We start from the raw sequence: 17,708 nt of genomic DNA, 5'->3' as shown, positions 1-17,708 counted from the left end.
ATTAGAATGCTATGAAACGATGAACAGAGAAAACTTAGGTGTAGTGGGCCATACTATTTGTTAGTTACAAATTGTGCTATGAAAACCAACATTTTCAGCTAGGTACTCTTAATCTGGGCAGATTCTTTAAAGGTTTTTATATTGTAACCAAAGAACAAGCCTTAGCTGGAATAAAGATGTTCTGAAGTGCTCCCAGTTCAAAATATAAAATAAACTTAAACTAACAAATACTATGCAGTTCTCTCTGCCATGATTTCCTGTGCCCTTCTGTTATTTTCTAACATATTCTACCCAACACTGAAAGTGTTCCAAGAAAGACCCATCATGATGTTGAAGCCAATATTAAAATACTGTATATTCAATCAAAGAGATTGTTGTCATAATTAAAATATCTGAAAGTCCAAGGAGATCTGTAAGTATATGGAATTGAGGACAAGCTTCTTTTAAAAACTAAATAATGGGTTCTTTTGGAAACTATACTAAGTTATGCTTTTAATGAAACAAAGGGACTTATGAAAGAACTATTAATTACTTAAGTTTGTTATAAATATTTAGAATTCCACAGACTTTGTGATGCTTTTGAAAAGAAGCTTTTTCTAACTTCTGTAGCTTCCTTTGCCCTACTGACCAATGCATTTTAAAATTATTTATGGTTATTCAGAATAAAGTGAGTCAATAGTATTTCGGGGAGAAACACAGCTGAGCTTATTAACAGCTGCTACTAAACAATGTACTGCAAATTCTGGATCCTAATAGCTTAGCTCCTAGCCCTATACCTAAGGTCATAATAACAACTACAAGGTGGTTCAGGAACTCTAGGCTGAGGTGATCTATTGCTAAAACAGCATAAAAACTGAGAATTTAAAGCTGTATGTCATTATTTGCTTATCTCACTATCCAACTGATAAGGGATGGTGTAACACTTGGAACAAGATCTCAGACCCAGGGCTATGGAAATATTACAAATTCCAAGGCGACGCCAGAAAGACACATATAAAGATGCTGCCTTCAACAAAGGTTAACTAGGTTTTTACCTTTCCGATGGCTCCTCCCTTTTGGAAATCCATAGTTGCCAGTGTGTGAAGACTGTAAGGAGATTTTATTTTCATTCCTTAAGTCCTTTCCCTCTTCAGCGGTAGAGAGACCCAAGAGGAAGCTCTCCTGTTCTTGGGTTTGAGCGTTCTGTTCATCGACAGCTAAACAGTAAAGCAGTAACAGAGTCAGACAGACTTGCTTGGTACTTATATCACACTGCACTGAGGGAGGGAACTGGGTAAGTGGAAGACAGCAACACTATTACAGTGGTGCCCCGCAAGACGAATGCCTCGCAAGACGGAAAACTCGCTAGACGAAAGAGTTTTCCGTTTTGGAGGTGCTTCGCAAAACGAATTTCCTATGGGCTTGCTTCGCAAGACGACAATGTCTTGCGAGTTCCTGCTGGTTCCCCCCCCCTTTTTCTAAGCCGCTAAGCCGCTTATCAGCTGATCCGATCAGCAGATAAGCCGCTAAAAGCCGCTAATAGCGCTAATCCTTCAATGGGCTTGCTTCGCAAGACGAAAAAACCGCTAGACGAAGAGAATCACAGAACGGATTCTTTTCATCTTGCGAGGCACCACTGTACATTTTCATCCTAGAACCTTCATCAAATGGCTTTCCCAGATTCTGTAAAACACACAGGCCACTGCTCATCTTATTTTTTTGTTATAAAAAAAACAACAAAAAGAACCAAAAGAACTTTAGACAGTTCAGAACATACCATGTTTCAGTAAAGCACTTGGATTACAATCTACTAACTGTCAGGGACAACACTGGAGAATTGCTGACAGTCTAGGCACACCATAAAATGCTAAGTGGAGCTGTCAAGGTATATTTGTAGAGAGCGGTTATAAACATAGCTTCTTTAGGAAAGACCCATGAACAAGTATTAAAATTCTTCCTATTCACATATCTTTTCTCAACATAGATAACCAATTTGGATATAAAATTTACACAGCAAAGCATTCATACATACATCTGTAACCCATGTTCTGATGAAAGTGCATCATGATCCACTCAACTTCAATGTCACAATGTAACTTCAGTATTGTTTATAAATAACAGAAGTCAAATTACCACTGTAACTACAGTGGAACTTCGGTTGTTGAACACAATCCGTTCCATAAGACCATTCGACTTCTGAAACATTTGACAACCGAGGCACAATTGCCGGTCAGCAATTTCCTTTTAAAAAATGGAGAAATGCGCCTCTGAAGCCGTTCAACTTCTGAGGTCCGTTCGAAAACGGAAGCATTCACTTCCGGGTAGTCAGTGTTTGGCTTCTGAAGCATTTGACAACTGAGGTTCCATTATACCATTATAAAATATTACTTTAGAGTAATTCAGCTGACTTGCACATTTCGCACTGTAGTTCCTGCCCACAAACTGCATCTATGTTCAAGAATGAAGATAAGGAACACTTGCAGGAGATAGGAGCCTTTCTAATCAAAATTAAAATGGTTCTACCAATATGGAAAAAGGTGCAACTTCCAAGGATATATTTCTCATGTGACCAAAGCCATTTCCAGAAGACCTGCCTTTATTTGCAAGAAGCATTTGGTAACCAAACAAATGATACTAAAAAGTGGAAAACAAATAAAGGACACTAAAGGAACAAAAGGATTTATTCTGCTTATTTAACCTCTGTGTGATGACAGAAAAAGTCATGTGAACCTGGTCCTAAGCCAAGCTTAGAAATACAGTTCCTTAGTTTTCAAATATTTATTGTTAAGGTCAATGACCATCACAAAACAAAAGGGAACAAAATAGGAAGCACATAAAACACATACTCCAAATATGTAGAATAGAGTAAAATAAAATAGACCCCAAAAAACCACAGAGCATGGTTTTAGCTACAGAAAGCCAGCATACAAATAAAATTATGCATGTATGTATGCACAACTGAAAGAAAGGAAAAACCATAAGCACTGATTCACATGTTACAATAAACTCTTGGTTTGTTACTCCCAATTTGAACAGAGTGCTTGTTTATGACTTAGCATGACAGGTGAACATGGTCAGTCAGTTAACATGTTTGAAAAGGGTGATCTGATAAGTGTTTTTCTTACTTCTGACATCAGAAAAAATGGCAGCTTCATGGTGAAAACCATACATAGTCTACAGAATTCATTTCTGACTTTTGAAGGAATTATACAGCCTATTTAAAAATGCAGAAGTTGAATCTCAATTCTTGTATGTCTTGATAATACAGTAGCATATTTCCTTTCATATAGCACTTGAGGCGCACTCAGGATTTTCTAGTTCTTACCTTTTTCTGCATGCTCTATAATCTGACGAATAGCTTTTTTCAGACTGTTGGCTCTCAACATCAATTGCTCACGTGGACGAAATATCTGAGGACGGGCAGTGCAAGAGGAGCCTACTGAACGCTCACTAGAAGAATCACAAGCGCTGCCTGAACCATCGCCCTCTTCTGTCTCTTCTGCTATGGTAGGAGGCGGGTTTAGCAAAGATGACAAAGCTTGAGATTCTTCATTCAGTGTTTTCAGAAGGGAGTCAAGCTTCTCTTTCAAAACAGAGCACTGCAAGTAGAAAGCATAAAGTTTTATAGAAATTGTATAAAGTGTGTGTGTGTGTGTGTGTGTGTGTGTGTGTGTGTGTTGGAGAGAGAGGGAGTGAGAGAGATTTGAATTTCCTTTCCCCCCAAATACCTTTCTGGCCATGACTTCTGACTCCTCAGAGCTTTCTGGTGCTTTCTCGTAGGCTTTCCCTACTCGAGCCACAAAATCCTTCACAGTCTCACAGAGCACCCTAAGTGAAATAGAACAGATAAGCAATAATTATTTCCCCAACACGCATAATATAGCAGACTTCTTTATACCACCTTTCTCTGGAGTACTTACTTGGCTGATGAAATGACCACTGAGTGTTGGTCGGATGTCAAGATTTTGGATAAATGAGCAGCCACAGAATCTTCATAGAAGAGAATCTGCTGCACCTTGTCATAGTCAGAAATGGATAATTGTTATCACCTCATCTGGACTTGCACATTACAGGGTCAACATGGAGCAGTACATGCTGTATTCTTGGCTCCCCATAAAGGTGTAGCCATGATTTCAGTTTACTCTACAGTGAGCACTCACAAAACATGCAAAAAAAGTCAAGCAACTTGGTATTCACTTCACTGTGGCATCAGACAAGGGAAATGATTGCAGTAAAACTTAACATTTGTTTGAGCTATGAAAACAATTAAAAATATTTTTTAATCTGGAGAATGCTTTAGTTTTTAGTCTCTCTGAGTCCTTTCTACATATCTGAGTATAGAAGCCATGCCTCCCCTTAGAGCTATTTCCCCATGTATCTATCTCATAGGTGTTTTGCTCTGCTATCATTAACTTTTCTTAGTTAATTTTCATGGTCCCCCCAATGTATACAACTACCTCAGAATCTTCACTGAAATCTTCAGTGACTGTAGAAGCAGATGCTTGTCTAGGAAGTTTTGTTTCATACACCATAATGCTCCACCTATTGAAAAAGAGACATCACAGCATTAATTAGATACCCTTAAAAGGGCACACGTTGTTTATGAAGAAGCAACAGGAAGTGGATGCTTAAGGCAGATGATTCTAGAAGGAACACACTTTCCCTTCTTACATCTCTGTATTAAAAATGAACAAAGGAAATTGATCCTTTTGACTTTTTTTTTTGTTCAGGTGCAACATGTGCAATGAGGCAGGGCCAGCAGGATGCCTTCACACAGAGACAAATCTCATCTCTTCAAACTCACAAAAATACTTTTAAACTATTGGGAAGGAAGGAGAGCAACGTTCCTGTAAAAGCAACTCCTTCTAAAATTAGGGAATCCTGGGATACATAGGAGGAACTATTCAGCATAGTTATTACTATATTGACTGATACAGAAAACAGCTGCTGTTAAAAGAATGCCATACAAAAATCTTTCAGAGATGCCTTCCTCTTTTCCACTGCTTTAGCACACAGCTCGTTAGACACCCACAACCCATTAAACAGACTCAGGGCAGAGTAAAACAGACCCACTGACTAAAACTTCAGACTTTGGGCCATATCTAGCACTAAAGCTCCAGAAGTGCAAGGGACTTCCATGTGCACATTTGGTGATTCTGACTATCACTGTGTTAGGGAACAGGAGCAGAATCATAGAACAGCACCTACCTGTCAAGCATTTTGGTACTGGCCCTTTCCAGCTTTTCCAGTATCTGAGGAAGTTGAGTGTCATCATCACAAGCAGATCCCCAGCCTAGCACACGGGCAAGATCATTGCCTGTGCCCAAGGGCAACACTCCCAACTGGCACTACATAGGAAGGGGAGAATAAAAATAAGACTAGCCCAAAGGGATTCACTGCCCACACCAACTCTGACCACTGAATGTTTTCTAGCTGATTTCTTATAGTAAAGACGATGTGAGAAAATTACACAGGAATAATAATAATAATAATAATAATAATAATAATAATAATAATAATTTATTATTATTTATACCCCGCCCATCTGGCTGGGCCTCCCCAGCCACTCTGGGCGGCTTCCATAAAAACCAGAAATACAATAAAATATCACACGTTAAAAACTTCCCTGAACAGGGCTGCCTTAAGATGTCTCCTGAATGTCAGGTAGTTGTTTATCGCTTTGACATCTGCTGGAAGGGCGTTCCACAGGGCGGGCGCCACTACCGAGAAGGCCCTCTGCCTGGTTCCCTGTAGCTTTGCTTCTCGCAATGAGGGAACCGCCAGAAGGCCCTCGGCGCTGGACCTCAGCGTCCAGGCAGAACGATGGGGGTGGAGATGCTCCTTCAGGTATACTGGACCGAGGCCGTTTAGGGCTTTAAAGGTCAGCACCAACACTTTGAATTGTGCTCGGAAACGTACTGGGAGCCAATGCAGGTCTTTCAAGACCGGTGTTATATGGTCTCGGCGGCCGCTCCCAGTCACCAGTCTAGCTGCCGCATTCTGGATTAGTTGTAGTTTCCGAGTCACCTTCAAAGGTAGCCCCACGTAGAGTGCATTGCAGTAGTCCAAGCGGGAGATAACCAGAGCATGCACCACTCTGGCGAGACAGTCCGCAGGCAGATAGGGTCTCAGCCTACATACCAGATGGAGCTGGTAAACAGCTGCCCTGGATACAGATTTGACCTGTGCCTCCATGGACAGCTGTGAGTCCAAAATGACTCCCAGGCTGCGCACCTGGTCCTTCAGGGGCACAGTTACCCCATTCAGGACCAGGGAATCCTCCACACCTGCCCGCCTCTTGTCCCCCAAAAAGAGTAATTCTGTCTTGTCAGGATTCAACCTCAATCTGTTAACCGCCATCCATCCTCCAACTGCCTCCAGACACTCACACAGGACCTTCACCGCCTTCACTGGTTCTGATTTAAAAGAGAGGTAGAGCTGGGTATCATCCGCATAACACCCAGCCCCAGGAACACCCAGCCCCAGGAAAGAGTCCAGTTAAAAAGAAACTATGTCGTTAATATTTCACCCATATTGTTTCACCATTTTCAAATTATTTTGTTGTTTTATTTTTTGCAGATTGGCGTCGCCACACCCCAGATCCTTATTTAAGAATTCCTACCCATTAAAAATATATATATATATTTCCCCAGCTTTCCATTACAAGGAATGGTGGCTTATTCCTATTCAAAGCAATTATTTAAAATTTACTTTTTCTTCAAATCTTGCCTTTCAACATCTACAGGTCTTTTAAAAAAAATATGGAGACCCACTGCTGGAGTTTACAACAATAACAACAAGAAGAATGCAATGTAGGGCTGGCAACAGTCAAAAATAGCTGATAAGAAATCTGTTTCTAAAAAGTTAAAGTGTGAGAAACAGAGTTCAATTACATCCTTGACATTGAACAATAGTTGAAGGCTTTGTTAAAGATCAGTATTTCAGTTAACCACAAAGTGGTGCTATTGCCATTTTGAAACAAGAATTATTTGTTATCATAAAGGCAATACTTCCATTCCAAGCAAATAGCTATTTCAAGAACTAGGCATGATTTATATGATCAAGTATCAGCCCAACGATAACTTCAAAACTGCCTGCACAGAGGCTACTCTACATGGTTTGTGCCATGAAACTGTGAATTGGAATAAAGGGTTGGAAGACTGCAGCGGCATAGTGAAAGCTGAAAGTTACGCATGGTGAACATCTACACATGAATGAGTTGCTATGCGGAACAGTTGCTATGCTGGACTTAAACAGGGCCTTGTGAACCAGCCCTAAGCAAACAAATACATAAAAGACTATACCATTTAAGACTTCCTGAGACCGGAAAGATATTTGGCTGGGGGAAGATATTGTGATAAACACTAGGTGGGGGCAACACCTACTGCTGCTCTCTTGCAAATGAACCTTACTCACATTCAGTAAACACTGAGTTGGGAATCCCATGTTTGTCATGCAAACTTTCAGTCTTAGATATTTCGTTATTCTAGGCAAAATTGTATTTCATAAGTTCCTCCTTGCTCTCTTTTGTCATTTAGCCAATACACATGTAGAATGGCAACTTAGAGAAATTACCTGTTTATGGAGACTAAGGCTGTCAATTTCAGAGAGAACCCATCCAACGCTTCCATCCCCACCACATACCAGAATTCGGAAGGTGTCGAATTTCTGGAATAAACGTAAACTGCACAGGAAAAAAGGTGTATCTGCTGTAATGTATTGTTAAAATACGAGAGAGTTTAACAACTAAAATCTATTCAACAGGAGTAATAAAGACTTCAAATTAATCAGAATCTGTATTTGCAGGGGCAAAGTAACAGCAGTGTACCAGTTAGCCATCTATGCAACACAAAGACATAAGTTTGGGTACTAGAGTATTTGGGTTTTTTTAAGCAGATACTTTCTTTCCAGAACATGAACCACAGAGAGTGGTTTGCAATTCAAGAAATAAATGAAAGGTTCTATGGAGCTTCATAAGGGGTACCGTATCCCTGCAGTAAATGTAACAGAATGAACACATATATTTTGAGACCATAGCTAAGTGGTTGAGCAGGTGTTTACATCAAGAGGTCTCTAGGCTCACTCACCTGGCATCACCAGTTAAAGCAGCAGATAGCTGGTAATGTGAAGGACCTATGCCCCAAATCCTAAAGAGTGGATTAGATGGACAAATAGTCTGACCTAATAAGGCAGCTTTCTAAACTTTAAATGCGTTCTTATTCAAAGACACAGAGAAGCATAAATTACAGTAAGTCTGCAACTTGTGTGCATTTACCTTGTGCCCATTCAGCTGTATGCACATGGCAAAAAACCAAGATTTAAGCATTTAAAATCATAGAATCATAGAGTTGGAAGAGACCACAAGTGCCATCAAGTCCAACCCCCTGCCAAGCAGGAAACACCATCAGAGCACTCCTGACATATGGTTGTCAAGCCTCTGCTTAAAGACCTCCAAAAAAGGAGACTCCACCACACTCCTTGGCAGCAAATTCCACTGTCGAACAGCTCTTACTGTCAGGAAGTTCTTCCTAATGTTTAGGTGGAATCTTCTTTCTTGTAGTTTGGATCCATTGCTCCGTGTCCGCTTCTCTGGAGCAGCAGAAAACAACTTTTCTCCCTCCTCTATGTGACATCCTTTTATATATTTGAACATGGCTATCATATCACCCCTTAACCTCCTCTTCTCCAGGCTAAACATGCCCAGCTCCCTTAGCCGTTCCTCATAAGGCATCGTTTCCAGGCCTTTGACCATTTTCGTTGCCCTCCTCTGGACACGTTCCAGTTTGGCAGTGTCCTTCTTGACCTGTGGTGCCCAGAACTGGACACAGTACTCCAGGTGAGGTCTGACCAGAGCAGAATACAGTGGCAATATTACTTCCCTTGATCTAGATGCTATACTCCTATTGATGCAGCCCAGAACTGCATTGGCTTTTTTAGCTGCCGTGTCACACGGTTGGCTCATGTCAAGTTTGTGGTCAACCAAGACTCCTAGATCCTTTTCACATGTACTGCTCTCAAGCCAGGTGTCACCCATCTTGTATTTGTGCCTCTCATTTTTTTTGCCCAAGTGCAATACTTTACATTTCTCCCTGTTAAAATTCATCTTGTTTGTTTTTGCCCAGTTCTCTAATCTGTCAAGGTCGTTTTGAAGTGTGATCCTGCCCTCTGGGGTGTTAGCCACCCCTCCCAGTTTGGTGTCATCTGCAAATTTGATCAGGATGCCCTTGAGTCCATCATCCAAGTTGTTGATAAAGATGTTGAATAAGACCGGGCCCAAGACAGAACCCTGTGGCACCCCACTAGTCACTCTTCTCCAGGATGAAGAGGAACCATTGATGAGCACCCTTTGGGTTCGGTCAGTCAGCCAATTACAAATCCACTGAGCGGTAGCATAGTCAAGACCGCATTTTACCAGCTTCTTTACAAGAATATCATGGGGCACCTTGTCAAATGCCTTGCTGAAATCAAGGTAGGCTACATCCACTGCGTTCCCTTCATCTACCAGGCTTGTAATTCTGTCAAAAAACGAGATCAGGTTAGTCTGACATGACTTATTTTTCAGAAATCCATGCTGACTATTGGTGATCACAGCATTCCTTTCTAGGTGCTCACAGACTGTTTGCTTAATGATCTGCTCCAGAATCTTCCCTGGTATTGATGTCAGACTGACTGGGCGGTAATTATTTGGGTCCTCTCTTTCCCCCTTTTTGAAAATAGGGACAACATTTGCCCTCCTCCAGTCTGCCAGGACTTCGCCTGTTCTCCAGGAATTCTCAAAGATGACTGCCAGTGGTTCTGAGATCACATCTGCCAGTTCTTTTAATACTCTTGGATGCAGTTCATCTGGCCCTGGAGACTTGAATACATCTAAACTAGCCAAGTATTCTTGTACTATCTCCTTAGTTATTCTGGGCTGTGTTTCCTCTGCTGAATCATTTGCTCCAAATTCTTTAGGTCGGGCATTGTTTTCTTTATCGGAGAAGACTGAGGCAAAGAAGGCATTGAGGAGTTCAGCCCTTTCTGTGTCCCTTGTTTGCATTTCACCATCTTCTCCTCTGAGTGACCCCACTGTTTCTTTGTTTTTCCTTTTGCTACGAACATACCCATAAAAGCCTTTTTTGTTGCTTTTAACCTCTCTAGCAAGCCTGAGTTCATTCTGTGCTTTAGCTTTTCTGACTTTGTGTCTACACGTGCTGGCTATTTGTTTGAATTCCTCTTTGGTGGTTTCCCCCCTTTTCCATTTTTTTGTACACATCCTTTTTTAATCTTAACTCAGTTAAAAGTTCTTTAGATAGCCACCCTGGCTTCTTTAGGCACCTTCCATGTTTCCGTCTCATTGGTATTACCTGAAGTTGTGCTTTTACTATCTCCCTCTTAACAAACTCCCAGCCATCATGAACTCCCTTTCCTTTTAGTATTACTGTCCATGGGATCTCACCCAGCACTTCCCTAAGTTTTATGAAGTTGGCTTTCTTAAAGTCAAGAAATTGAGTCCTAGTATGCTTGGCTGCTCCTTTCAGCTGTATAGTAAACTTCAGAAGAGCATGATCACTCACGCCTAATGATCCTTCCACTTCTACCCCACTAACCAGGTCATCAACATTGGTTAGGACCAGATCTAAAATGGCTGTTCCTCTTGTTGCTTCTCCCACTTTCTGGACAATGAAGTTGTCTGCAAGGCCAGTGAGGAATCTGTTTGACCTTATGCTCTTGGCTGAGGTTGACATCCAACAAATATCCGGGTAATTGAAGTCCCCCATTACTACTATTTCCCTTCCTTTTACATGCTTGGCCATCTGTTCCAGGAAGGCATCATCTATGTCCTCCGTTTGGCTTGGGGATCTATAGTAAACTCCCACAATGAGGTCACTGTTATTCTTCTCTCCCTTAATTTTGACCCAAATGCTCTCACTTAGGCTTTGAGGTTCTAAATCTTGGATGTCCTCACAGGTATACACATCCCTGACATATAACGCCACTCCTCCTCCTTTCTTGTCTGGTCTGTTTCTCTGAAATAGATTGTATCCCTCCATTATTACATTCCAATCATGGGACGTATCCCACCAGGTTTCAGTGATGCCTATTATGTCATATTTAGTTTGCGGTACCAAGAGCTCAAGCTCATCTTGTTTATTTCCCATGCTTTGTGCATTAGTGTACAGACATTGAAGTCCATTAATCATTCCCCCGTGTCTCTTATTTAAGGATTTTTTCCTCCCACCACTAGGTCCGCGTGCTGTTTGCTCCATTTGATCTATGACATTTGGATGATCATCTTCATCAATTGATAGACTCCTACCTTCAGGAGCACTGTCTCCCTCCTCCACATTACAGATAGGTAGCCATGTTGGTCTGCCATAGTCAAAATAAAAAAATTCCTTCCTGTAGCACCTTAAAGACCAACTAAGTTAGTTCTTGGTATGAGCTTTCGTGTGCATGCACACTTCTTCAGATACGTGTATCTGAAGAAGTGTGCATGCACACGAAAGCTCATACCAAGAACTAACTTAGTTGGTCTTTAAGGTGCTACAGGAAGGAATTTTTTTATTTTTCCTCCACATTAGTCAGTTTAAAGCCCTCCTGATGAGGTTTCTGAGATTTTTGGCAAAAACATTCCTCCCAACCGTTGTGAGGTGCATCCCATCGCTTGCCAGAAGTCCATCTTCAAGAAACTGCAGTCCGTGATCTAAGAATCCAAACCGTTCCTGTTTACACCATTTGTGAAGCCAGCTGTTCACTTCCACTATTTTTCCCTCTCTCCCTGGGCCACGTTGTTCAACTGGGAGAACAGATGAGATGACAATTTGTGCATTTAATTGCTTCAATTTCCTGCCCAGAGCCTCGTAGTCTCTTTTGATCTTCTGGAGGCTATTGCTTGCAGTGTCATTGGTTCCCACATGAACCAAGAGGAAGGGGTATTTGTCAGTGGGTTTTATGATTCCTTGCAGTCGTTCAGTTACATCTTGGATCTTAGCCCCGGGGAGACAGCACACTTCCCGAGACATCTTGTCAGGCCCACAGATCACTGCTTCTGTTCCCCTCAGTAGGGAACCCCTATCACCACTACACGCCTCCTCTTAGGTTTGGTCGGGGTTCTTCCGTGAGCTGTCCGTTCCAAGGTTGCCTGCACATTCCCTGAGGACTAACTTTGCTGCTCGTCTTCATATACCTGATCGACTGTAATGAAGGAGAGATCCTCAAATGGAGTCTGCTCTTCATCTTCCATGCTAGGGGAGAGGACCTCAAAGCGATTGTGTATTTCTAAACAATCAGAGCGAACCCTGGGCCTCCTACTTCTTTGAGTCACGTTTCTCCATATATCTGGCTCCTGTGTTGGTGAACTAGCCTCCTTCTCAGGGGAGTCCCCTGTCTCCTCCTTGGTGGAGACGGTGTGCTCTGTTGCTTCCAAGAAGAGCTCCAGCTCTCTAATTCGTTGGAGCATAGCTACACGTTCCTCCAGTTGCTGGACTTTGTCTTCTAAGAGGGCAATCAGCATGCAGTTGCTGCAGGTAAAGCTGCCTGCAACCTTTGGCAAGATGGCAAACATTGCACAGGAACCGCAGGCGACTGCAGCTGTTCACTCCCCCTCCATCTTGAGAACGTGTCGTTGGGGGTGGCTACAGCAGTCCTCCATCATAAAAAGCATGAAGACAGGACAAATAACTCCCCCCCAAAAAAAAACTAGGTCTCCCCCAACAAACGTTTGAGACTAGCTCCCCTAAATCTAAAAGACGTATCAAAATGTGCGCGCCTAGCGGCGCGCAGCACTACCCTGCAAGCTCTGATAAGCTCCTCCGACAGCTAATCACCTGCCTCAACAGAAACCCTGCCCCCTCTGACCTTTGCACAGGGAGAGCAGCTAAACAGCCACAAAGAAACACACACACAAGAAAAACCTTTTTGCTCCTTCTTCAGCTGCTGCCTTGGGGTGGGGTTCCAAGAAAAATGACTTTGGCAGTCCCACCCACCACTGAATCCAGTGGGTTCTGACATTATGCATTTTGGCTTTAGGCAAGACCCCCAGAATGTAACCCCAACTTAAGTTGCGGACCTATCGTACAACACTCAGGCATCAAGACTTTCAATATAATTTTCATGCAAGGAACACAACAATCCTAAGTGGAGAAGACGTCCCCGGATATAGTAGCTTCCAAATCTACTTATAAAATGAAATCAAATCCTCATATAACTTTTGTTGAAAGCAGCAACAAAAGCATGGATACATGAATGTTAATCAATATGGATATACAACAGATACCTACACCCCAGATTTTGAGAATATTGGCACCAATCACAGATGGATACATTAGAGGTTATATTCTATACCGACATTATAAAGAGCACCCACCCTGTGAGCATTAGGATTCTCTCTGATCCCCTCCTCCTCAAGTAATACACTCAAACCTCAGTTCTCGAATGGCTCCGTTTTCAAACGTTTTGGCTCCCGAAAACCCAGAAGTAAATGCTCCGGTTTTCAAATGTTTTTCGGAAACCAAACATACAACGTGACTTCCACTTGAGTGCAAGAAGCTCTTGCAACCAATTGGAAGCCGTGCCTCGGTTGTCAAACGTTTTGGAAGTCAAACGGTCTTCTGGAACGGATTACGTTCGACAACCAAGGTTTCACTGTATACACATTCTTTTTCTCCAATATTGCCACATTATATAAGCTCATGCTCTGTCCCTCATGCCTGGGGCCACTCTAAGTATTTGCAGGCATCTGTACATCAAGAGAGCATCTCTTACCCGAGGTGAGGTCCTCCATTCATAAGATCAAAGACCTGTGCAGGATTCAGCAGTTGTTTGAATCTTCGTAGGAACTTTACTCCCTGGTTGTCTCCACTTTTTGAGTTAACAAAGACCAGCAAAGGGCTTGTGCAAGAAGGGGGACAAGTGGCTTTCCAGAACCCTGAGAGGGAAAAGCAAAAATTAAGAATAATTGAGCTCTATTACCACAGGGTGGCTAACAGCCTGCAGGTCTTTAAGTGATCTTTAACCAGTATATTACATGGAACTATACGGCTGTTTCAATATACTAACTGTTTCCCCCCCTTTTTTAAAAAATTGAAATATTCCAATGGTGACATTTTAATTCTGACTTTTAAGATTTGGAGAATGGGTTCATTATTAGCACAGTGGCTGCACTAGGTTGCCTTTAGTACAGAATGTTGTAGCATGATGGCTGATAGGATTGAGATTCTCTCAGCATATGACATTCCTGCTCAAAGATCTGAACAGGCTGCTGCTTTGTTACTGGGCCAAGTTCAAGGATTTACTAATGGCATATAAAGTCTTTAACGGTTAGTGGCCATGGATTGCATTGCCCCAATGTGGTTATTTGACTGCTTTGATCTGCGGACCTTGCACTTTTACAAGTACCTAACAGTTGTTCCAATATCTTAATGTGACAACACCTATACTAAATTTGAGCTCTACAAATTTGCAGTCTAGGTCTCCCGTATTTGTGAATGTAAGAAAGAAGATAAGGAACGAAACAAGGAAGAAGGAAAGAGAAAAAGATTATGCTGCACATAATGAGTATTAGGTGCTATAATGAGAATAACTGCGTTATGCCAACGTTGGCTTTCTGAGCTATTTGCTTGATTGGCAAAGTGTGAAAGAAACACTGAAAAGCATTAGCTGATACCTACCATCTGAATCAATGCTGTTGAGAGCTGTAGGAGGGATGACAGAAACTTTGCAAAGGCCAAGCGGGCATTTGGTTGGTAACAAGTCTCTGCATGAGGTATGTACCTGGGAGGAAAATATATTAGCTAAAGTTTTGCTTCTATTCAGGTGTTTTAATGAAGAAGAAATTCACAGGAATGGAAAGGAAAAGAAATATACACTGAAATCACAAACTAGCTTAATCTTGGGAGTCCAGTCCATGATCTGTGAAACACAGTGGTTACAAGTCCAAAATTAAACCACGGTTTCCAGTTGGGACACAACACAAAACCTGCCTAAGGAAGCCCACAAAGAAAGGAGGAGGGTGGGAGTTCCCAAAGCAGGGCCATTACATCTGAACAGGCTTTAGCCCTGTAGTGTTTTGTTTGCATGCATTTACAAACCTGTGTGCATAACGCAGGATGAAATCGTTATATCAACCCTTAGTCTATCCAGCTCAAAGGAATATAAAATCAGTTCCCTTCTTACAATACTTGGGGCACTTGATTCTGAAAGTATCCTAAGAATACTGACTTGTGGTTCCAGAGATTGGTAAAGAGTAGGTTTGTTAAACTGGAAACACTGATGAAAATGTAGGCGTAAACAAGAAATTCTACAGTCGACAAGAATAAATAATGAGAGCAGTACCTAAAACAACAGGCACAGAAAAACAACTGATCTTTCACAAAGGCCCAAGGTTTTTTCAAAAGTTTTGCAGTTAATTGCATATCATTTTCCTTAAATAATTCTGTGAACAGCTATAAAACATCAGAGGCCAAATGGTTTATCTGCATATCTTACGCCTTTCTGGCTATTCGCTTACATTTCAAATACATTTTCCACACACACTCATGTACATGTAGAATGCCAAGAAATTCATTATCCTTAGGATTTACACTTAAGAATCAGTTAAGTATCCAAAATAATTCAGTGCTATTCTGCTTGACTGTCAAGGAAAGGCAGGCCTTGCCAAAATAATATACGGCTTGTTAATAAGCGATTCCCAGGATACAAGAAGAGCATATATTTAGGACTCTACATTCTGCATCAGAAAGATCTGTAATACATTTATTATTGCTTTCAGATGTGACCTTTATTTTCTGGCAAAGGACCAGTAAGCAAGCAATCTCTATTAATCTAATTCTGTTTATTCAACATAGTGAAATTTCCTTAGGCTGCTGTGGTAACATCATGAGAGATCACTGACATTTCTACCCATCTTAGAATCAGTGGATAAAGAGCCTATAGATGGCTACACATTTTGCTATGCTTATCCACGACTATGTAAAAGACTGGTAATTGGCAAAAGCAGCATAAAATCTTTTTAAAATATCTAACAGCTGGCTTATTTTAGTTGAAATCTACCATAATTAGCAAATAAATAAATAAATTCAGTGGGATGCCGCTGAAACTTTCTCCTTACATAGTAGCATTATCAGAATACACAGGCACAGTGCAGAAAAGGGGAGTAAAATTGAACAGTGTTGCAACATTAACTGACCATTGCTTTGCACCAGAGACAGCGCCAGTCTTGCAAGCGCAGTACACTGCCACATGTTTTATCACACACTGTGCATTTGGCACTCACAGGCAGGTTTCCTTCAAGCCACTGGTGTGGCATTGAAATCTGCAAACAAGCAGAAAATAAATCACTTTCGTTATAGGGCCGTTACTAGACTCTATGCCCTCTTTGAAATACCAAGCAACACTCACCCTTCCCATTGCTTTCTTATTATTAATATTTATTGAATTTGTATACCGCCCTATACCTGGAGGTCTCAGGGCAGCTCACAGAACAAAATCAAAATATAAAACCACAAAATATATAATCAAAATAAAAACAACAACCCAATAACACCCCCATACTTTAAAAGTAAGTATACATGCTCCTCTCTGAAGTCTCTAGAGAATCTAGAAAATCTTAGCAGAAGCAGAGGTGTAAGTGAAATGCCTTCTATATGCCTGTTAACCTTCCCCACATGAGAAATGGCCTCATACATACCCCGTCTTCATCCTCAATGATATCCTTCCCAATAGATGCTAGTGTTGTCCATTTGCAGTTATTAGTTGCCCGGACAGCACACCTCTTGTGGGCTTTAAATTTGCAGACTAGAAAAGCCAGGAGGAGAGGGAAAGGAAGAAAGAAAGAGAAGAGTAGATATGAGGTGAGTTGAGCGAACACTCCATTTAAATCTACACGAAACCCAGTGTTACAAAACCCATTTCTTTTCTTCTGCTTTTAGCATCACTAACCAGTCTAATCTAAACAAGGCATGTACAGGAAATCTTAAACCTGTTCTAATTAGGAATTAATTATCCTCAGGAAACATCACATACACATTATCAAACTACAGATAATTTTATTTGAATCAGACGTATTTTCTGAAAAATATTCTAAAACAATCCAGTAGGGAATAGTTATGTTGATGAATTACCTGCAGAGAAAAAATAATTAATGTCATATTTCTAAAAGATTCTTGAATTTAATTGTGGACATTAGATGTATTTCTCTCCCCTTATATCATGTAACACCCTCTAAGGATCTACGTTTATTTAAAAACAGATTACAACACCCAACCTGAGAGAGGTCGCTGACCACAAAGCCCAACCACAGATATCTTTAGTAGCCAGGTTTCTGCAACATGGAATGAAGATTTGTGAATGTTATATAACATTAACTTAAATGTTATATGCAGGGTTTTTTATTACTGATTTTATTGTACTGAACCCTCCTGGAATCTTTTATATATGCCAACAAAGTTCAGATAATTAAAAAAAGAAGTTATCTTTCTCATTCATAAGATTCTTAGCTCCTATAATTTAACAAAAGTTATGAAGCACAATAAATGTAGAATCAAACCTAACCAGTTTTATTTTGTACTGTAGCTAATCCTGTTTTGGTATAATTTTTCTCAGTCGTTGCATAAGCAGGATTTTTAGATCAAGGCCTATTTCATTTGCAAGATGTCAAAGTCTGGCAGGGAACATTTCAGAATCATACGGTTATTCCCGTCTTGGAATGGTGACCAACCAATGGGGTGCGAGTCTGACCAATGCCTTCT

At 41.1% G+C, this 17,708-nt stretch overlaps 1 protein-coding gene across 8 annotated transcripts in view; it reads right to left on the bottom strand.

The window, feature by feature from the left end:
• The window catches only part of DGKD (diacylglycerol kinase delta), a 76,758-nt gene that overhangs the window by 17,639 nt on the left and 41,411 nt on the right, over positions 1–17,708 (bottom strand). For 7 of the 8 annotated variants that reach the window (XM_082223787.1, XM_082223790.1, XM_082223791.1 and 4 more), the window contains 11 exons: positions 16,649–16,755; positions 16,148–16,273; positions 14,631–14,733; positions 13,726–13,888; positions 7,555–7,663; positions 5,188–5,327; positions 4,434–4,521; positions 3,900–3,994; positions 3,708–3,807; positions 3,305–3,578; positions 1,035–1,196 (listed from right to left, as the gene is read on the bottom strand). In XM_082223787.1, coding sequence (XP_082079913.1) covers positions 1,035–1,196; positions 3,305–3,578; positions 3,708–3,807; positions 3,900–3,994; positions 4,434–4,521; positions 5,188–5,327; positions 7,555–7,663; positions 13,726–13,888; positions 14,631–14,733; positions 16,148–16,273; positions 16,649–16,755 — 1,467 coding nt within the window. The remainder of the gene's footprint in view (positions 1–1,034; positions 1,197–3,304; positions 3,579–3,707; positions 3,808–3,899; positions 3,995–4,433; positions 4,522–5,187; positions 5,328–7,554; positions 7,664–13,725; positions 13,889–14,630; positions 14,734–16,147; positions 16,274–16,648; positions 16,756–17,708) is intronic. The other variant, XM_082223789.1, reaches the window with a different exon arrangement.

The sequence above is a fragment of the Podarcis vaucheri genome (assembly GCF_965113315.1).
Source record: "Podarcis vaucheri genome assembly, chromosome: 5".
NCBI classification, from domain to species: domain Eukaryota; kingdom Metazoa; phylum Chordata; class Lepidosauria; order Squamata; family Lacertidae; genus Podarcis; species Podarcis vaucheri.
The sequence above is the reverse complement of the archived record's forward strand: the minus strand, read 5'-3'. Positions and strand labels throughout refer to the sequence as shown.